The sequence below is a fragment of the Syngnathus floridae genome, chromosome 11 (assembly GCF_059516105.1).
Source record: "Syngnathus floridae isolate MCC-2025c chromosome 11, RoL_Sflo_1.0, whole genome shotgun sequence".
Classification (NCBI taxonomy): Eukaryota; Metazoa; Chordata; class Actinopteri; order Syngnathiformes; family Syngnathidae; genus Syngnathus; species Syngnathus floridae.
Genome location: NC_142423.1, coordinates 8,597,055 through 8,619,174, shown reverse-complemented (window position 1 = coordinate 8,619,174; position 22,120 = coordinate 8,597,055). Strand labels below are relative to the sequence as shown.

At 41.4% G+C, this 22,120-nt stretch overlaps 2 protein-coding genes across 4 annotated transcripts; one reads left to right on the top strand and one right to left on the bottom strand.

The window, feature by feature from the left end:
- The first annotated feature begins 1,888 nt into the window (after positions 1-1,888).
- Positions 1,889-18,444, top strand: grm2b (glutamate receptor, metabotropic 2b). Its single transcript, XM_088389248.1, has 6 exons — positions 1,889-2,654; positions 5,659-6,275; positions 12,293-13,130; positions 13,658-14,721; positions 16,252-16,444; positions 17,154-18,444. The coding sequence occupies exons 2-6, from the start codon at positions 5,763-5,765 to the stop codon at positions 17,225-17,227; spliced, it is 2,682 nt and encodes an 893-aa protein (XP_088245374.1). The 5' UTR covers positions 1,889-2,654; positions 5,659-5,762; the 3' UTR covers positions 17,228-18,444.
- Positions 18,445-18,711: 267 nt separating this feature from the next.
- rrp9 (ribosomal RNA processing 9, U3 small nucleolar RNA binding protein) lies at positions 18,712-21,906 on the bottom strand. Of its 3 annotated transcripts, none has more exons than XM_088389250.1 (15): positions 21,716-21,905; positions 21,505-21,593; positions 21,321-21,433; positions 21,182-21,249; positions 21,068-21,109; positions 20,875-21,001; positions 20,679-20,803; positions 20,512-20,604; positions 20,236-20,336; positions 19,994-20,128; positions 19,741-19,803; positions 19,496-19,653; positions 19,249-19,328; positions 19,088-19,161; positions 18,712-18,859 (listed from the first exon to the last, which is right to left on the bottom strand). In XM_088389250.1, exons 1-15 carry the CDS (start codon positions 21,788-21,790, stop codon positions 18,757-18,759), a joined length of 1,446 nt encoding a protein of 481 aa, XP_088245376.1. In that variant the 5' UTR covers positions 21,791-21,905; the 3' UTR covers positions 18,712-18,756. The 3 variants fall into 3 exon arrangements, with proteins under 3 accessions (XP_088245376.1, XP_088245377.1, XP_088245375.1); XM_088389251.1 differs by having other exon boundaries at positions 19,508-19,653; positions 21,716-21,904; XM_088389249.1 differs by having other exon boundaries at positions 19,088-19,328; positions 21,716-21,906.
- Between the last annotated feature and the right edge of the window lie 214 nt (positions 21,907-22,120).

Sequence of the window (22,120 nt, the reverse complement as noted above, 5' to 3'; positions counted from 1 at the left end):
AACTCATTAACAGCAGCGGCAAAGTTATCGGCACCAATGACGAGAACACATTGCAACATCCACTCAATAGCAGAAAAGTAGACAGGGCTATAATTTGCATAAAATTCATCGAAAATGGCGGACTCATTTCGCCAGATGTCAGTTTTAATAATTGATCCTTTCACCCGCAATTTCAATAAGCAACTTTTTTTCTTCAGTCCTTGCACAAATGTTTCAATAACCAACTTTTTTTCTTCAGTCTTTGCACAAATGTTAAACAGAATTTTTCAACCATTCTTCTTAAATTTTATTTCGAGCATCAATTCTCCAAATCTGGCTGATTTAAACAATTTGACATTTAAAAAAAAAAAAAAAGTCCTTTCCTCATCATGCACTAAATGAGCAACTGTGCAAGGTTAAAATTAATTGACTCGTTAATCGAGTAGATGTCCTCGCCTCAATTAATGATCAGGCGGCACTTTTGATGAATTCTTTTATTTTTAGCAAGTGACCCAAGAAATGAAATAAATAAATGAGATGTAGCATTCAATTTAACCATAATTAGAATAATTGCTACCTTTTTACATTAAAAATTAATTTTATTTAGAGCTGTGTATTAACCAGATTTAAAAATGTAATCATCAATGTGATTCATTTAAGACAACCAAATGAAAAAAGAAAACACAATATACATCCTCATTTCCATTTTTTTATATTTTAACAAAATGTATTTGCGAGCCAGTCTCCCATTCTGATTTTTTTGTTTTGTTTTTAGTATACAGTTACATATACAATTTTTTCACCACTTATGAAATCAACCGAATGTGATCGTTTGTTGCTGGAAAAAAGCCCAGGTAGATTCATTGCCAGACCCTTATACAATTTCCAACTTATTTCTCATTGGAATACATCGCCTGCCGTAGCTGTCTAACTAATATCTCTTGAATTTTTAATAATTACATACAACTCAACAAGGCCACATCCTTACTGCAGGATAGCGGTGCTTTGTTTCACCCTCCCTGTTATTTCCCGTGACATTAATTGGCATGTTCCTATCTAAAGTCTGAATTCCACCCACTGGCCATCCATCATTGTAACATAAAATACAAGTGTATTTCAGTAGAAAATTGGTCCCTTTGTGTTAGTTGAGAGAATTACGCAACAGGCAGGAACCGCTTGTCATTTTAATTGCCAGTGCGCAGAAAACAACCTTATTCACCCAAGCCCTCCTGCACGGCTATTGTCCTGAAATGAAAGGTGAGTGCCAGCCCGCATGTGTGTGTGTGTGTGTGTGTGTGTTTGAAGTATGTGAAGGTGGCTGCCGAACTGAGAAAGGAAGATGCATTCGCACATTCTGTAAAACCAACTTGCTTCCTGAGAGGAACTGTACATTTAATTGTGTTTGTGCAGTTGAACACCTCGCTGCTGCTGATCAATTATGCAACAGGAATGCTGCTGATATCATATTCCCCAGGCATTGGGGAAAATACTCACTTAGCTGCAATATGGAATCTTGACTATGTGCTACATAGACATCTTATTCGTCCTTCCTGATCCAATGAAATACAATCGCTTTATTTATTTCTGTTTATTTGGTCACATCTAATATTTCTTTCCTCCTCTCTTATAGATGACTTTTTACTTCACTTGCTTTGAGAGTTCACTGAACTTCATATTGGTGGAATGGGTTGAACAGCAGCCAAATCCCAACTCAATATCTGATATTAACTTCATTTGTCTTGAAGTAACACAGGAATGAGCCACCACTTAACCTCTAACTTCTGAGCAAGTTACTCTTTTTGTCAAAGTTCCCACCATGAATTCGATGTGGCAAAATGAAGCAATCCGTACAAATGCCATGCCGTAACCAATATTTTGGATTTTTTAAATATTAGGCCATTCTAACTCCGTTTTACAAATATAATTTGCTAATATGATGGTCACATTCAATATGGCAGACTCACTGGAAAAAGGTTAACCTGCTTACAGTGGTGTTTGCAGCGTTAAGTTAAAAAGAACGTGAGTGTAATGGTTAACTGTACACAACGCGCCACCCTTTGCCCAAAGTCGGCTGGAATGCAGATCAGCAACTTTCTTTTTTGTTGATTATTTTTTTATATACATTTAATTGTCTTCACAAGTGTATTTTTGCTCCTGCTCACTAAGCTGTAGTTTTGTTTAAAACCGAGCTTCACCCAGCCTGTGTCTCGTTTGGCTTTGTTTGGAAGCTGCTGACAGGCGGGAGCGCGCACGCAGCGTGGTCGCGTTGCGCTCAGTGGAGCAGCAGAGGCGCGTCCGTGTTGCAGCACCACGAGCGAGATCTTCAGCTCCCGCTTGTTTTGAAGTTCGTTCTGATCACTTCTCGACGACGAAAGCTCCTGAAGTTGTTTTATAAACGCCATTTTTTCCTCACAAGTGCAGCTGTGTTATTCTCTGCATTGCCCAGTGACATCTTTTTTTGCGCTAAGCTGGACAGTTGTCCGACGGCTGACAAGTTGGAGTGCACCAAAGAGTTTTGCCCGTGTGAGCAAACACTTCAGGACCAAGGACAGATCCAAAGAGCAGTCTGGCAAACACGGCACAAGAGGACAACATCTGCACGCTCCTGGTCACATGAAGCGGCTCTCGGTGCGTTCGCGGTCGCCAAGGAAAGCTGCACGTCAATAACATTTTTGGTAAGGCACCGTGCTTTTATTTCCTTCCAATTCAACGTGATTTTTCCTGCATCATGAGCCTCATCTCTCTGTTGCGCTCTCATTTTTTTAAATACAATATTTTCCGAATTATACTCCACATTGTATTCCAGCTTGCAATTGGATTAACTCTTTTAGGTAATATAATCAAAACACCTCAATTTCCCAGTTAGTTAAATTTATGAGGAAAACTAAAGCTCTGCTAGAAACGATAGAAACAAATATTTTGCCGTGTTTGCTATGAAATATGTAAACAAAATTCCATTCACCGGCTACTTCATGACAAAAAAATGCTCTTACAAAATAAATAACAGTAGCTTTATGGCTATTATAGTATGTTTGTTGTTTGCAGTGCTATAAAACTGCTCTGGCAATATCAATTAAAACAGATTTATTTCCTCTCCGGTACAGTACTGCTCTTACATTAAGAGCTATCTGAAGTGTAGTACACAGATTAGTACACTCTGTACCTAATCTACTGGCCATCAGAGGTGACATCTTGACAGTGATGGATGACAAGCGGCTGGAGCTGTCACTGTCACTTTCTGCCGTGCTCTTCCACACCCAATCCATTTGTTTAGAGGAAAATCAGTGTTGGAGCCGAACAAGTTGCATTTATATCTTACACTTGTCTGCATTGAAAAAAAAACCCCACCAATACTACATCTCATGGGAGGAGTGCCACATTTGAGCTCCTATTACTGTAACTCATAGGCACTAAATTATATGTCAATATTTGTACACTGGAGGATTCCACCAAAGAGTGCAGAGGCTTTGTCTGGATTAATCTAATATTAATGAATACATTCTGATTTTATTCAAATGTTACTGAATGAGTAAATCCCATTTACAACTACCAGCTACAATGTTAGGTACTCAATCTAATTAGAACCAATAAGAGAGGTCAAATCTTGCCTTTGCAAGAATTGTAATACTACTTGGTTTTAATTGTTACTGTAATTTAACAATACATGGATGTGTATTGTGATTGTGAGGGACACTTAAAAACATTTTTGAGAATTAATTGATTGTTAAGAGTAGTATGATTGGGTGAAATTGATTGTCATCTAGAAGAACGTGAGGCAAAATGGGGCGTACAAATGATCTCAAACTCAACTGCTTCAATTAATTGGTTGTTTAACTTAATTACTGTAAGTGCAGAAGTTACCGGAAACACCTCTTGATTTGGTGAAGTTGTGAAGTTCAGCATACCACTGACTAAAACCAAAAAAGTTGTCAGAACTCAACTCAAGATCTGCATACATAGTGCTGTATCATACATTAAGTGAAAATAAGATGTATGAAAGTAGACAGTTAAAACAATAAATTAACAACGTGGAAATGTAAACACGATAAAACCAAGGGTCTTGCCCAACATCAAACGGAAGGTCTTTCCAAAAGGAGGAATCGCCAATGTAAATCGGTCATCGGTTCGGTTGTCCTCAAAAGTGTTGATGTCACCCTTGACCCTCATAAGGACAAGTTCTTTAAAACATTGTTGGCTAGATGCAGCACAGTAGAACTCAAGCACAAGTGCTTCTTAAAGTTTGTCTCTCACTTAACATCTTCATACACGAGTGTACGTGCCAATCACAGCATAGTTGAGAGTGAATCTGCACAGACTCGCACATGACACTCTGGCTATATTTGGACCAGACAATGAAAAATTGTGTTATCAAGGCATCTTTTATGCTAATGGTGAATGGACAAGTCCTCTCCGACTGCTTCCTTCCGATTGAACTTTCGGAGCACGAAGTCGCTCCGCCGCCACGTCTACATGGGCGTCCTTGTAATGACTTGATTGAAGGCTGATGGGACCATTTGAAGGCTGATGAAGGTCCTGGTTGTCTTTCAAATCGAAACGCATTTTTTGGGGTTTTTTTTGATAGCCTGCCGTTTCATGTCCTCTATGGCGTCTGACTGCATTTGCACTTCTTAGAGTTTTGAGAGACCTCCAACCTCCATTTGGCCTACTTTTACAAAGGCTCGCCTAATTGGCTGTTCCTTATGGCGCCATTAATTCACACGGCGACCTTGCCTTTGCAACCAGAAAGCTGCCATCTGCTCTAGCACAGAAGAGCAATTAGACATTTTTTCATGTTGGACATGGAAGTGACACTCTGACCTTGACCCTATTAGGTCAAACGTGAATGGCGACACCTGCACCTCGCTTTTGTGCTCGCCATGTTGCACCACCCGCCCCGTCCGTAACTTAGATCACATCTTCACACTCTCGGCGAACCTCCTCGCTGGATACAAAGCAGTGCATTCATCAATGCACCGCTCGAGCTGCCACCCACAACCTGATGTAATATTTATCCTGAGCGGGGGAATGCAGCATTCATTAGTCTCTTACCTTCCTGTTGTTTTCCTTTTGAGAACGTCACAAAATATTCTTGGAGCATATTCCAAGCGAGGTGGATTGACGATCGTCAATTTGCGTCATCACCTATTTCGGAAATATCACATAGCATGTGCAAAAGGTATGGATGGACACAGTAAAAAGTTTGAATACACAATGAGTTATGAATAAATAAGCATGTTTGGCATGGCTATTATAATTTAATAATCTTCATTATCATTAGACATCACAACAACTCACCAAATCAAAACACAATAGGCTCGCCTCTGTAGAGATCCATATTAGCATACACTGCCCGCTTCCCTGCAGTCCAACCCTCTCTTATTATTTTTTTTGAACCCAGCAAGTTACCATAGCAACATTGAGGAGCACCACCATCTATGTGTCATCTCCTCGTAAGCTGAGAAAATCCTCCTCATCTGGGAAATGTCTGGAATTTCTACAGCTTGGATTTTATGTCTCATAAGAACAAAGTAAACAATTTCAGGTTTGCTTTGTGAAATGATAGAATTTGCTGTCTTCGTCACAAGGCTGGCTAAAAATCTTAATTTTTTTTATTTTATTTGTTTTTTCTGTGAGGCCAACAATAATGACCGTATTGATTGTTGATTTTTTTCTTTATAGGAAGTGTCCACCATGCTGTGTCCAGTATCAGAAAACACACACACTCTGTAAACTGCCACCTCCCAACGCTTCAATACACTGACCCCCCAAATCTTTCTTACGCCATGCTGAGCATCGCGCTCCGCCTCAGGTCTTGGGCCTTTCCAGCGCCTTCTTACTGGCCCCTCCAGATCCTCCTCCTGGAGTTGCTGGTACCAGGGAACCTGCCCAGCATGTCTAGACTCCCCCCGCCGGCTAAGCGTGAGATCCTCATCGACGGTGACTTGGTGATCGGTGGCCTCTTCCCGGTGCACCACAAAGGCGAAGGGACGGAGGACTGTGGTAAAATCAACGCGGAGCGAGGGATCCAGAGACTGGAGGCCATGCTGCTGGCGCTCGACGAGATTAACTCCAGTGATCGCATTCTTCCTGGACTCCAGCTCGGGGCGCACATCCTTGACACCTGCTCAAAGGACACCTACGCTCTGGAGCAGTCCCTCGATTTTGTCAGGGCGTCTCTCACCAAGGTGCACGACCCAGGCTTCATCTGCCCGGATGGGTCCCGACCCATCCAGAATGAAGTCCCACTGGCCATTTCGGGGGTTATCGGTGGATCCTACAGCGATGTTTCCATCCAGGTAAATGCACTTATTCATACCTGTGAATATTTGAATGAGGCTAACATGCATGTTTTTGGAATGTGGGAGGATCTCATAGCAAGTAAAGGTAAAATCTGAGCATTTGCTAACTGCACACATGAAGGCCAGAGCAAAGGTTCAAATCCATAACCTTCATACTGCAAGGCAGAAATGTTAGCCACTAGACCACAGTGCTTCTTCCAAACCTGCCGTTTAAAATATTAACTAACTAAAACATCCTTCATTCAATTATTTTCTTCACTTGCTGCTATTAACGATTTCATTATCATCGAGAATGATGTCAGTGCCTAATTTGATCTCGTTTTTTTCCCCCCAAACAAAAAGACACTATTAAGAAGACATGTTGCAATCTATGGTCCAACCATTTCTGGGCACAAGCATTTATTCCCCTATTTTATTTGTAATAAAAATTAAAATAATGAGAAAATGTAAATGATCACAAAAGTGAATTCCTGCCTCAAGTCAAAATAACTAAGTGCGTCATTCTTTATTGCGAGACAGTCTATAGTTTCGTGCGTTGTAGTAAACACACCCAGAGCATTAATAATTGACATAACACCTGAAGTGTTGGTGACTACATGAACTCATGAATATGCAGATGTATTCATGCATGTTAATCAGTGTATTTGCTGCTGTGTATGCACATTATGTGGATTTGTGCACCTAGTTGAAATAAATCAACTGCCAACAGTTCAATTAGGCACATACACTATTCTCAAATTATATAACTTGCTCCATATTGTTGATTTGCACAGAAATATAGTTTTATTGATGCAGTCAATTGCTTTCATTGTTTATTATTATTATCATCCATTACTTTCATCATCTTTGAGATACCTAAAAGTGTCTGTTGCGCACTAGTTCAAATTCAAAGTTAGTAACCGAAAAGATGACTTTTGATTGACAGCTCAGATTGTAATATAAATGATCAAATATGTGAACGTCTTTAGGGCAAAATGTAAAGATGGTTTTGCCAGAGTTGGATGATTCCATGCATAAATTTCCACTGAGTTTTGACATTATCAGAAGGATACCATTAAGATGGTAGATCCATTTTTACCACTGGGAAGAAATGCAAGCATGATGATGTCCTCCATGCCACACATGAATTATATATTGTAGCAGTCAAACCTTCATGATTGCAACCACCTTCCATTGATTTGTTTTCTAAACCTTTTATCAGTTTCATTTCATTTTATGTTTAAACTCAACTGATTCTCTGCTTGCTTTTTAGTGCCTTTGCATGAGAACATGAGTGTTGAGACTTGGAGGGCTCCTCATAACCAAATCTATTTGTAGCTCCTTTGCCTCTCGCCGTGGGAGTATAAAAACTTTTCTTTTTTTTTTACAATAATTGCCAGCACCTCCACAGAAATGAACATATAGGAAGAGGAAGTACCGATTCTTTGAATAAGACTGTGACGCTACGGCGTGATTTGAGTCTTGAATCAGATCCGGGCATGAGTCCAGTAAGCAATTCGTAAGTGTGAAAGGCCATTTCAACAACAGGATGTCCTCGTTGAAAACCACTGGCATAATATCGACTTCCTTTTCCTTGCTGCGATGCCAACGTTTCTGACAAAAGAACAGCATGTTTGCGCCGCCCAGACCACCCAGCTCCAAAAATGAAGCTTACACTGTCACGGCACTCAACTGTCGTGCAGGTTTACTTTAAGTCTGTCAAGACAATGAACGCCTGCCAAGAATGTTCTTCATAAACTTAGCAGAAGCGTTTATTTGCACCATCTGTGAGATTTCTCTTTAAGTGAGCAGCAAAGCGTCCACCTGTGTGTAGGAAAGGAAGCGAATGGAAGATGTGCCAGTCTCTTGTGATCCTGACAAGGATTCTCTCATAATTAGGCTCTTTTATCATTTTTATTTTTTCTCTCTACCTTGTCAAGGCTTAACTTCATACAAAAGAAGAATTTGTGACCATCTGGTGGAGGATTGAATTAGTGTTGATTGTTGATGTGCATTTATTCAGATTTTATGCCCATATTCAAATCCAGCACTTTTTCCAGACAATGCCTTAATTTACTTTCCAACAGGGGAAGCCAAACTTTGAATAGGATGCATTAAATAAATCAAACAAAACTTCAAATATGCACAAAAATATGTCAGGTGGGTCTATAATCAATGTTTTTTTGTATTGGTTTTTGTTTTAACACATTTTACATATTTCTTGACATCAATACATTATATATAAAAAAAGTCCACCATCTTTCATTATGAAACTGATGTAAGACTAAAGTATCCAGTGTATATTTTGTTTACATTGATTTTGCATCAGTGCAGATTAAAGTAATTATAAATAAACAACAACAATAACAACATACAACAATAATGATCACAATAATAATAATGATGATAGCCAGCCTTTTTTCTTTGCTGAGATTTTGAAGTTGTTGCATGTCTTTAAATAATTAAAACAAAAAGTGCAAAAATGGGAACTCTTGTCATTATGTGGCATTGATCACAATTTATAAAAGCATGAAATTCAGCATATCTGCATAACATTAAAAATGTAAAAGTAACAATATGAGTCCCTTGAAGCTCATGTACAAACACTTGCACTAATTTTCTCTTACACTTTTTCACCCGTTGTGCCTTTTAAGTTTACATTTCTCAACTTACTTTTTGCACACAAACTGAAAATTGGAGCTTTGTTTGCCGAAACACTGGGTGCAAATAAGAATCGTGTTGACAAAGGTGCATCAGTTCATACAACGTGCTTGTCAGCCTCCGCCATCGTGTCCTCTCACTTGCTTCAAAGTGTCGTGTTTGTGCATGAACTTCTCACACATTCTGTGCAACAGTCGTTCTGCTCCCAATTAACACATCCCAATGACACTCCTCTCACAAGTCAAGCAAGTCTTGGTGACGTCAAGTCGAGACACAGTTATTGCTAACTTCTTGCCAGTCCACGTTTCTGCTTGTCTATTGTTTTTCTGGGCCATTCAGAGAGAGGTTACAGCGGAAAAAGCTTCAGGTCTTCAAGTGTCTGCTTGAATGTCATCTGCTAGAGGCTTCCACTTGACACACACCTCTGGGACATTCAGATGGACTTTCTATGTTGAGATGAAAAAAAATAAAAAAGTCATGACAGCGACATGAGTTAAGAAACATATAGGCGCTATTCCAGATGTCTTAGTTTAATTCCGATTTTTTGGATTAGAATCCCGTAATGCTGCAGATTTTTTTTAAGTGTTTTTTTTTTCAAGAACAAATGTAACCAGAATTCCAGACAAAATTCCAGACAAATACACAGAATTCCTATCAAACAACTATTTCCGAGCCTAGTCTGCCATCTTTGTGTGTCCAAATAACTTGATATTATAATTTCATATTAGCGAAAAACATCTAGTCCCTACTCGGTTTTATAACTGTCATGTTTCTGGAAGTACAGTCATAGTATTTCGGTCAATTAATTTCTTACGATAAAGTCTTGAATCGCGAATGACGTCAGGGTCTGAACTTTGTGACCATAACTGATCATTTAATTAGGTTGTAACACTCATGGTTGTAGAAATGTAATCCTCCATAACTCATCTTTTACCACGCTCACTGAAGCGGAAGTTATAACACGGAGCAGGCGGACCAATTTTTCGGGGATGTAAGCACTGAACTGTAAAGAGCATATAATTGCTGTCAGTCTGCTTGTAGGGTTAAGCCAACGTGTGAGAGACTTTTCATAAGAAATCTTGGCCAGAACCAAACTCCACTAAATTGTCTACCTATGTTGATCCAATGTATCTATTAAACAACATGCGACATCAAACGTGTCCCCGATACTTCCAAGACCGTTTATCAGCCCGCAGTATGGAAAAGATGCAAATTTAATATGGACGTATAGGCGCCAGTGGGCGATTTCATATGTATTCATCGGCCGACTGCACTCACAGATGAAGCACTAACGGGTACGTGGCGTGGCGTGCCTGTTTGAATCCATCACATTGACTCATTTCATACCCTCCGGAACTGGTAGAATGCCTGCCGCCTGTGCCGTCTCATGTCTTTGGGCTGTTGCAGTAGAAGGAGGTCAAATGCGTGGGTACGTGTCCATTACGCTTTTGTAACTTCTCAGGCCACGCGTGTTGGTGGTGTGTTATCGGTGGGAATACACAAAGTGTGTCTCTGCTTGGTCGTATACGTTTACAAGGGGAGAAATACCCTTAATAGACCTAATGTTGGAGAAATATTCAACAAAAGTATCTGCTGTACTTATCCTTGTGACCAATTGAATGTCGTGCAAACATCCCTACCTACCTATACTTACCACCATCTACTAGCTGTTTAACTTTAAACTACTGCCACAATCAAAGCCATAATGTTAAATGTGGCCCATGAGTGGAATACTGTACGACGATGAACGGTCAATAATATCACTCCTGGATTTATTTTTGTGTACGGGCAGGAATTAATTATTCTATAAAAACACTTTAATGGCTTAATCTTTAAAGGGGATGTTTTCAGTATTACACCCATGAGGACATCATTGTTTGGGAAGCCCCCGAGGCTTACAATAAAGCAAGGCGGATGCATGATATGCGTGTTTGTGTTCAATAATCACCATGGTGTCTTGTGAGGACCCATAGAAATATAACACACACACACTTCTCCATCTGGTCTGTTTCTGTGCTTTGTTGCCAAAAAATGTATTCAAACAGTTACAACCTTTCAAGTAAATAATGTGACAATTCTACTTTGATGAAGCCAATTTTTCATACGACATACACAAGTTAAAAGACAAATACATTCATTTGGATGGAGACTGATGAATATGTATCAAGTGCAAAACGAGGTTTCTGTCTTTGAGATTTGTTTTCAGGGAAGTTTGCTCTGAGCAACTAATCAGAGGATGGAAAAATGATGACATTTGTGTGCCAGCTAGCTGGACCCCTGGGCCCAATCTGAAATCCGATATAGGTTAAAGAAGCAATCGGCAGTACATGTGAGTCTGCAATCTTATTGGGCAAAAAAAAAAGAAAAAAATCAACACCCTACGCATACTGGAAGCAGTGCAGACAAGATAAATGACCAGAAATAATTCATACAATTTCACGAAACATATATTCGAATTTAGATTGTCGTAGACTAAACTTTGCACTTGCAGTAAAATAAGATGACTCCAGTTTTTATGCCAAACGCACAGGGGCCAATTAACCACAATAGACACCCAAGGTTTTCCATTGTTTTTTAATGTCTGTGGGTCAAATTTGAATATAGATAGTTCAAAACAATGGGAGGTTTGGTTCGAGAGATAGCTTGGCTAAGGGAGACGGTGTGCAAAGCCCGCGGTGACAGCAGCAAAGCTTAAGAGCAACAAAACAGCCTGATAAAATCCCCCTCGTTGGTCATTGCGGGTGTTGGCATTAAGCTTCGGGTCTGATGGCTGAAGCCGCTGGCGATGCGGACCCTGACTGAGTAAACAGCTTGATAGTGACAAACACTCCACTGCTCCATTCAGCTGAAGTGCGTTAAAATGCAAGTCAATGAATGGACCCACTTTACATACTGTCGGCATGGATGGATAGAAGTATAAATGTGATGTACATGAAATCTTAGCGTAGAATAATTCAATGTTGTTGTTCATTCTTTGTTTTTGCAGCTTTGCTCTTCTGTCAAGACGCAGTTATCTGTCAAATGAAAACCAAAAAAAGGAACCAGCGGTGATTCGCCATTATGTAGTGCAGTCTCTACATGCACACAGAGAAACTATTAAGTTCCATGAAAAAGAACCTCTTCCATGATATTAAATTGGAAGCAAAGACCAAAATATTTAACGGAAGGGCCAACATCCAAATGCTCTTGTTTTCCCCGAATAGGCCATTCCTTGAAAAATGTCCAGAAAATGACAATTCCCGCAGGTTGTTTTTTTTTGCAACACAAAGACAAATGTTTGAGCCAGGCAGGTGTTAAAAGTCTTTGAGCAATTAAGTATATTGACTAAAAATTTCATTGTGGCTTTCTCTAAAATCCGTTTTGTTTCTCTGAAGGTGGCCAACCTGCTTCGACTCTTCCAGATCCCTCAAATCAGCTACGCCTCCACCAGTGCCAAACTAAGTGACAAATCCCGTTATGACTACTTTGCCCGCACCGTGCCCGCAGACTTCTACCAAGCCAAAGCCATGGCGGAGATTCTGCGTTATTTCAAATGGACCTACGTGTCCACTGTGGCATCGGAGGGCGACTACGGCGAGACGGGGATCGACGCCTTCCAGCAAGAGGCCCGCTCCCACCAAATCTGCATCGCCACCTCGGCCAAGGTGAGCCGTTCCATGAACCGTCAGGGCTTTGAGAACGTGATCCGCTCCCTGCAGCAGAAGTCCAACGCCAAGGTGGTCATCATGTTCACCCGTAGCGAGGATGCCAGGGAGCTGCTGGTGGCCGCCGCCCGCATGAAAGTCAATTTCATCTGGGTGGCCAGTGACGGCTGGGGAGCGCAGGAGAGCGTGGTGAGGGGCAGCGAGACGGCTGCGGATGGCGCTTTCACCATCGAGCTGGCCTCCTACCCTATCAGAGAATTTGAAGACTACTTCACCAAACTCAACCCCTACACCAACACCAGGAACCCGTGGTTCAAAGAGTTCTGGGAGCACCGCTTCGGCTGCAGCCTCCAGGAACACGGGTGCAGCGAGCGCAGCCTCAGGGACGGCACTTTTGAGCAGGAGTCCAAGATCATGTTTGTGGTCAACGCCGTCTACGCCATGGCCTACGCCCTACACAACATGAGGCAAGCGGTGTGCTCCAACACCTCCAAAGTCTGTGAAGCCATGAAACCGGGCAATGGTAAAAGGTTCTACAAGGAGTTCATTCTGAAGACCAAGTTTGAAGGTAGTAATCATAACAACCACCTGACATGACATTATGTGAATCTGAAAAACAACATTTATGGCTCACGGAACTCTGCGGGCCTCAGATTCCAGTTTGAAAATAACGTGGTTATGCAAATGAGATGTTTGGCCGGATTTCTATGAAATAGCGATAAAAGCGATCCAATTTCGAGTTATCTCATGCCGTGTGGCTCACTTTTGATATGCGTCCTATTTGAAAAAAGACGAATGGAATCAGATATCTGAAATGTGAATCCACTCTTGATCATATCGCAGCACAAAATTTTAAATATGTTTGCCAAGGTGACCGCAGTTTAAGCAAAAGGATCTGTGGGAGCCAACGAATTGAGATGATCCATGACATTTTTTTGCACAAGTAAATATAAATGTTGTAAATCAAAACTAAAGCAAAAGCTCATAAAAGTTTTGCCTTTTGAGGATTATTTTTCCCGGAAAATGTGGTTGACTTCCAAATATGGTCATTCATCTGATGTTAAAACGATGATTGAACCTGTCATTCTTTTCCAGCGCCGTTTCGACCCGTGGACACCCTAAACATGGTGCGCTTCGACTCTGTCGGTGACAGCATCAGCCGCTACAACATCTTCCACTACCACCAAGAAGACGGGAAGTTTGTCTACAAGAAGGTGGGCTACTGGGACCAGAACCTGACCCTGAACACCACGCTGGTAAGCTGGCCTGGCCTGTCGCCGCCCACCTCGCAGTGTAGTGACCCCTGCAGGAAGAACGAGGTGAAGAGCATGCAGCCCGGCGACGTGTGCTGCTGGATCTGCATCCCCTGCCAACCCTACCAGTACCTTCAGGATGAGTTCACGTGTGCCGACTGCGGCTTCGGCCAGTGGCCCCTGGACAACCTGACGGGCTGCTACGACCTGCCCGAAGAGTACATCCGCTGGGAGGACGCGTGGGCCATCGGACCCGTTACCATCTCCTGCTTGGGAATAATGTGCACCCTCTCCGTGGTGGCCCTGTTCTTCAAGCACAACGAGACGCCGGTGGTGAAGGCGAGCGGACGTGAGCTCTCCTACATCCTCCTGCTGGGAGTCCTGATGTGCTACAGCATGACCTTCATCTACATCGCCAAGCCTTCCACCGCCGTTTGCACGCTGCGCCGACTGGGCCTGGGCACGTCGTTCGCCGTGTGCTACTCGGCTCTGCTCACCAAGACCAATCGGATCGCCCGCATCTTCAGCGGCGTGAAGGACGGCGCCCAGCGGCCTCGCTTCATCAGCCCGGCCTCCCAGGTGGCCATATGCGGAGCGCTTATCTCCTGCCAGCTTCTGGTGGCCGTCATCTGGCTGCTGGTGGAGGTGCCCGGCGTGAGGAAGGAGGTGAGCCCGGAGCGGAGAGACGTGGTGACCCTCAAGTGCAACAGCAGGGATTCCAGCATGCTCATGTCGCTCACCTACAACTGCGTCCTCATCGTCCTCTGCACCGTCTACGCCTTCAAGACGAGGAAGTGCCCGGAAAATTTCAACGAGGCCAAGTTCATCGGTTTTACTATGTACACCACCTGCATCATCTGGCTTGCCTTCCAGCCCATCTTCTATGTCACCGCCAGTGACTACAGGGTAACTATCGGGCACCTTAGCCAGAAATGTCAAATGCAATTTCATGGCGGGCCATTCCACCAAATTGCTGCTATTTGTGTCCTCAGGCAAAAAAAAAAAGGAAATGCATGGTGATTTTTTTTTTTTTAATTGCGCAAAGCATGTTGAATTGGCTGCAAATACAATTTGAAACATTAGTTTGCACCACCAATGTTTTTTCCTGCATTTTTATGTTAGTCCTTATTTCAGCTACAGTTATGAAGTTTCTAAAAAGAAAAACATTTCTGTATTGCCTTTATTTCATGAATTTGATCATTTTAAGCTAAAAGCTCATTCTTATTACTTACGATCCTCGTAATCAAAATTGGACTTCCAGCACAAAAAACAATGCCATAAACATAATAAGATGCCCGAGACAGCCAGTTTGGGTTGTACAATATATGTCTGATTAAATTTTAAGTAAGGGGAGGGCGGAGCATTATAACAAGCAAATGGCACTGATTCTGTGGTTCAGTGGAATGGCCCAGTTATGGTTTCCCTCACACACACACAGAAAAAAAACTCATTTACATACACAAAAACCTCTCACCTGTGATTTTCTCTAACATTCCAAAAATCTCTTGGACTAAAAATACCTCTACAAATATCAAAGGCTCGCTAACACACACAAAATGTCTGTCTGTCTCTTACCTAAAAACTCTCAAGTGACACCAAGAAGCCCCGAACTCTCACCCCAAAAAACGCTCACATCAAACAACCTGTCACACACGTGGAAAAAAAAAACCTCTTCAAAAGATTTAAAAAACAAAACAATTTTTTCCCCTTCTTTCTGATATTTTTTGTCGATTCAAAATTATATGTTGGAAAAACATAATACAACAGATTGTTACTGCATGTGCTTAAAATTTGGCTACCTTTGGGTGGTACACATTTGAACAAAGGCAGTGCTTACTTAACCTGTCTGTCCCAAAGAGTCTGGAACAAATTGACAAAATTTGCATAACCGTTTTGTACAACTGCACTGCTGAGCACAGATGGCTTTTTCCAACATTTTGCTAATCTAATTCAGCTAAATGACAGGGCGCAAAATGTTGGAAACACAATAACAAATACACAACAGGTCATTTGGGGTTCAATATTACAAACTGGAGTTGAATAAAAAAATAACGAGAAACAGTTGCAACACTCAAAACCCAACCGACAGTATTTTTCCAGGCGAAAGTTAAAACGTGTGAGGCTCCTCCTGCGTATGTTTTGGAGGTTATGACGGGTCTCTCTATTCACTTCATGCTGTGCGTCTGCAAATAGAAGTTTTTGGACTGCGGGGCTATCCGGTGGCGTGGGAAGAGATGGTGCTCAGGCACATGACCCCAACAGTCAGCTCATATTAGAGGCTGAACCATGACTAACGTACTCCTGACTGTCCGGTACATTTCTTCATATGTGCGAAAGAAAGAAAAAAATAGACACGTTTATAAAGAAGCTGTATATGAATAAAGATGTATTGTATTGTGTTGTACTCACCTGCTGGCATCCCATGTTTCCTGGCAGGTCCAGACCACCACCATGTGCATTTCTGTCAGTCTGAGCGGATCAGTGGTGCTGGGCTGCCTGTTCGCTCCAAAGGTCCACATCATCCTCTTCCAGCCTCAGAAGAACGTGGCTTCGCTGCGGGTAACAGCCAACCGCTTCAGTGCCACCGTGTCGGCCTCTGCATCCGCTCCCAGTTCCAGTTACTCAAAAGGTGCGCACATACACACAACCTCCAACTCGAACAAAAAAAAATCCATAATACAAATACTTGGCTCTTCAAGTGTTACCACGATGACCAACATTAAAATACAGATGCATAGTGGGCCCAAGTGCTCCCATACAATGTGACTCAAACATATCAAATACTTCCAAAATGTTAGCTAAATACTCACTCAACTGTATTAATAACTAAAAGCTAACTAAATAGGGTACTCTTCAAATCTGGTAAGTATTCCTTAAAAGTTAATCAAATACTTTAAAACTTATCGATTACATAGTGTAGTCTTAAACATTTACACTATAGGCCCAAAAGGTTACCTAATCACTCTTAATTTTTTTAAATAGCACCTAACAGTCACCTAAATACTCTTGACATTGCTAAATAATTTCTAGTTCGTATATGTGTGATTTCTTCAAGTACCACAAGAGGGCGCCACCAGTGATACTCATACCATCATCATACCACAGATTGGGAATCAAAGGTCAATGTTTTAAATCGATCAGTCGATGAGGCGTCTTCACTACTCCTCATTGACGTTTAATGATTCCAGTCAACTAATCGCGTATTACGTGTTTTTGGCATCTTTTCACCTGATTGGCCGATTTCCTTTACCTGACTTGCCCATCTATCAAATCTAAAATGATAATCATGTGTTGTATGAAATGACATTGTCGAAACATTTGTTCTGAACATATCTCAGGGTCAGCCTCCAACTATGTGCCAACGGTTTGTAACGGTCGTGAAGTGGTGGACTCGACGACTTCCTCATTGTGAGCGCCATCCCATCATCGTGCGTAAAGAGGCCCGGTCGCCATGGCGCCAGAGAGACAATGTGCGGGCAGAACTGATGCTGCCCCCCAGCGAACAGTAGGGATCGCTCGACAGGCCATCGTTTGTATAGATTATTTAATATACTGTGACTTCTTTGGTTTACACTTGGACAATGCGTTTTTGTGAGAATTTAGTAGGAAATCATATAAAAAAGTTAGGCTCTATCTGGCCGGTATAATAATAATAATAATAATCTGTTCCAGGGTCATTATTGTGTAAGCTTTAACAACTGGACAAGCCATGTTGTTACATTCACAACAATCTAACAAGAACTTAATAATTGCGCATTCGAAAGCTTTATTTGCTCATATCAAATCCGCCATTATGAAACAAACCACTAAAAGAAAAGAATATTTCATTTTTTCTATTATAATGAATGCATTTTTAGGGGTATAAAATCCTACCAAATTCTGGCTCGTGACGCCTTGCACCGTGCCTTGTCCTAACTTGTCATGTTGTGTGCAGCGATAACGTAATACAGCTGTTCTTATCTTATTGTCCGTCCAGTGCTGTGAATATATCCGATGTTTAAAGACTAAAAATGTTTATTTAATGTAGTAAAAAAAAAAGTGACCCATCTTAGTGAGCATAACATGGGAAATTAGATAACTCGTGAGGAAAATGTGTTGATGTAGACATTCTACTTTAGAACACGTGCTTTTATGTAACTTATGTAAATAAAAAATGTTTTTGTAATATCAGAATAGAGAATAGAGTTGTATTTTAACATTTTCAAAAACAATTAAGAGCCAATAGGAAGTATAATTATGAATTTGGCAATACCTAGGTATGAATAATATTTTTTTTTAATGTAATGTGTATCAACATGTGATGTTCTACTCATACGGGCTGAAGACCATGTCAGGTCTGCCTCCACATAAACCTGACTTGCATCCAAATTAATAACATTAACCTGTTGCTTTCATTTGTGTAGGATGTTGTGAATGCGCAGCATTTGAAGATTTTCAGTATTTTTACACTGTGATGTGCATCCATAGCATTTATTCATTTTCTTTAAATTATTTTATTTTATTAACAGGGGGGGCCGGGCATTTCAGTTCAATGGTGTCTCTCAAAGCTGTTTTTGTGGAAATTTGTTAGTCAAACTGCAGAAAGACGAGAGATAAATAAATGTAATTGGCACTTGTATTGTTTTTAAATACATTGTCTGGATGTTAATAATTTTTGTTCCATAAGCTAACTGCTAATCATTAGAACAGCAAGTGACTGTGTTTGCTAAACAATGACAAAGAACCTCCCATTAACAACACTGTGGTGTTACTTTCTTACGCTACAGAAAGTTTTATATGGTACTGGAAAACCAATTTGAGCTTTCCTAAAAAAAGATACCAATATAATTCTCATCTCATATTTATGTGATGTCAAATTCAAATATTCTCAGTGTTGAGCAAACAAAGGAATCAGTCTTAAGCTTTGAAACAATTTTAATTCACAAAACAAAAATAAGTCCACTATTCTGTTGTAAGGGCTTCATCTTGATTGGTAGGTTTCCTTTTAAGGGGAATGATACAGATTCCGTTGCGGGCCTCTTTTTGTCTCCACCATCGACCCAACCTGCACAGAGACAGATGACATTTTACTACCGCAGTATACTCTTTCTATTAGCTCATTTTTGTTCATGGGGATTCAATTAGTGCTATTTACTAATAACTGAATTTGACCAGCCAGCAGGTCAAATGACCTTTTTCGTAATACGAAAGTAGAACACTACCATCTAGTGGACAACATCTGATGCTAAAAAAAGATGTCAGGGAACGGTTGTCATGGAAACAGCCATATTACCTGTGTTCCTGCCCGACACCCGCCACCAAGAAGTGACCAGAGTGCGAAAACTTCAAGCTGTTGACAAAACCGACCTGAGCGAGGGAAAAGAAGTACGCAGAATAAGAAAACACGAAGGCGACGTGTTGTGTGAAAGTCAGTCCATTCCAAGTTGCTCTTACCAGTGGAATATTGAAGAGAGGCTCAAGCCCTCGATAATTCGGACTGCATTTCCACACTTGCACCTGCGAGTTGCTGGAACCTGTGAAACAGAAGCTATAGTGACTTTGGATCAACGTATTGGTCTTGTGTCCAAAACACTCAACCAAATGGAGACATTTGCGTGTCATACTGAGCGGAATATATTTGCATATATTCAACAAGCCTTAATGAACATGTGTGTGTGTGTGTGTTGGGAAGGACTCTCACAGCCAGAGGCACCTGAGGCTACGACGTCGCTATTCTGAAGCGCGGCTACCGCGGCGACCCAGTGAGGCTGCTCCAGCCCGGGGTCTCCATGGCAACCGTGAGCCTGCTTCACCGTGCTGAGGGGCTTCTTCTTATTGACGCTCCAAAGACACACAGAGCTGAGGAGGTGGGACCAGAAACTGAGTCAGACTGACATGCTAATGATAATGACAGGGGTCAAAAGTTTTGCTGATGACAGAACGTACCCGTCGTCTGCTCCTGTGATCATGTGCTCCTCGTTGATGAGCTGGATGCAATCGATTGAACCCCTGGAAGGAACAGTCATTCAAATTCAAAGTGGCTTCTGCCTTTTGATTAACGCCAGCCACTACAATGCTTCCATTTAACATTGACCGGGACTTTTACATAAACCACTGTCGGATGGCTGTGCGAAACAAAATTCAAAAAAGCTTAGTGTTAACTCACTGGCGCCATCAAGTGACACACGCAAGCACTCACTCGTGGCCGTGGAAGACCAGCTGCGACTCCTCTGCGATCTTCCACACCCGCACGCTGTGGTCTCGGCCGCCGGCGGTCACGCAACGTTCTCGGCTTAAGCAGTCCAGTCCCGTGATGGCGTCCTGATGGCCGAAGCTGTTTAAAGTCATCAAGGGCAGGTAAATGTCAACAACGTCAAGATTCAAAATTAAGAAACGCTACCTTTGTAAATGCTGATATATTTTTTTTAAAGTGTCACTCACAGAGTTTCCACATATGCGTTTTCATCCACATTCCACACTTTGATGGAGCGATCATGTGAGGCGCTGTACAGATCGTGAGTTCCCCTCCTGAACGAGAGACCCTGCAAGCAAACAAACAAGCTTCTTCATGTGTTGAGGTGGGATCTTGACAGCTCAGCAATGTGGCCTTAAAAAAATCTGACCACCCCACAAAAGCTAATAGTAAAACTGATAGATAAATCAACACCCTAAAAGTAAATCAAATAAATTAAATCCCGATGGTAGGCGACTACCTACCGACACGGGGCCTTTGTGTCCTGTGAATTTGTAGAGATGCTTGCACGTTTCAGCTTCCCAAATCATAATCAGTTTATTCATGTCTCCGGTGGCCTAAATAAAGATCACGTTTTTTACTACTCAAACTGTTAGTTACGGTTTGCACTATAAAAGTGTGATATACTCACCAAGTATTTAGCGTCGGATGATATGGACATGCACAAGACTTGAGCCGTATGTCCAACATGGCGATCCTCTGTCCCTTTCCTTCCACCGGGTATGACATGTAGCTTTTTCCCGCTCTCGACATTCCCTGTCGAAAAAACAGACATCATTTAAAACACATATGATGTCACCACAGAAAATAAACTGACGGTACGTTACATTTAATTATGGAGCAGTCTTTTGCGGAAGAGAAGATGAACTTATCGTCAGGACTGATAACTAGGCAGGTTATTGGGAGCTTGTGTCCTCGTAACAGACGGATATCTGAAGCGTCGGGTGGTAATAGCTAAAAGACAAAAACAATACTTAATGGGTAAACCCACCCCACCAAAGACATTTTATTACTTCTTACATCTTTGGCAATGAATCGCTGTAGCTTTCCTTTCTGCTCAAGCTGTAAAAAAGAAAGAAAGACAATATTTTATATCTTTGTTCAACACAGCATTCTTTCCAGAAATTGTCTTACCAATTCTTCTTGAAGTCTCCCCGCAATCAAATCAGTCTCAAATGAGTCATTTTCTATCTTTTCTTCCTCTATTCAAAACAAAATGAATAAGTATAAGAAAGTAGACTTAAGAAATGATGATATACAAGTAGAAGCTTACCTTGATCCTTTAACTGGTTGAGGTAAAGTTTGGCTAATCTCAGTTTCTTCTCCTGCGGTGTCTCATCATAGTCATAGTCCTCTTTGGCCTGACCTTTCTTGGGAACTATCGGACTGTCCAACAAAAATAGATATTGTTATTCTCTGTATAAATACCTGCTAAAATTTTGACCCGAGTTGTCTACCTCTCTGTGTCAGAGTCGCTGGAAATCTCTTCGTTATACTTTGCTTTCTGTTTCTTGGCTTTGCCCTTCGCAGCCAGGTCGGCGTCACCCTGGGTCAAAGATTTTGAAAAATGAGATCGATCGCGACATGCAAGATTAAACGTGCAGGTATGCAAGGCAAATTCATTTAGCAGAGAGCAGTGGCTACTTCGCGCCGGTCAGCTAAACGTACTTTCCGCTTCGATGTCTTTACCCCCGTTTTTGCAACTTGGTATTTTTTTGACCCCTTGATAAAAAACGACGACATTGTGGAAAACGTCTTAATACGAGCTACTATACTAATACGATCCCAACTTTCTTAGGATTCAAGTCAACATCGGACCCACATGGGTAACATGCAGGTCAACCTAACCGATACTTAATTGGAATAAAGCTTGTTGCTGATTGGTCGATGCCTACTACATCCCGCCTTTTTAGAAATCTTTGCAATCTTATTGGCTCAAAGAAATTCTAGTAGAACAGGAAGCAGTCCTATCAAAAATAAGTCCCCTGGAGAAAAATAAGTCTCGGTTTTGTTCCACGTATAAGATAAACTATTTAAAAATTCTAATAGTTTTTCGTGACATATTCAAACTAT

Bases quoted from the DNA above. Each gene is read 5' to 3' on its own strand.
- grm2b (XM_088389248.1), top strand. From the start codon at position 5,763: ATGCTGAGCATCGCGCTCCGCCTCAGGTCTTGGGCCTTTCCAGCGCCT. The intron at 13,131-13,657 runs GTAGTAATCATA...ATTCTTTTCCAG, and splicing joins TCTGAAGACCAAGTTTGAAG to CGCCGTTTCGACCCGTGGAC. The intron at 14,722-16,251 runs GTAACTATCGGG...GTTTCCTGGCAG, and splicing joins TCACCGCCAGTGACTACAGG to GTCCAGACCACCACCATGTG.
- rrp9 (XM_088389249.1), bottom strand. From the start codon at position 21,790: ATGTCGTCGTTTTTTATCAAGGGGTCAAAAAAATACCAAGTTGCAAAA. The intron at 20,605-20,678 runs GTGAGTATATCA...ATCTTTATTTAG, and splicing joins CATCCGACGCTAAATACTTG to GCCACCGGAGACATGAATAA. The intron at 20,129-20,235 runs GTGAGTGACACT...GACTTTAAACAG, and splicing joins AACGCATATGTGGAAACTCT to CTTCGGCCATCAGGACGCCA.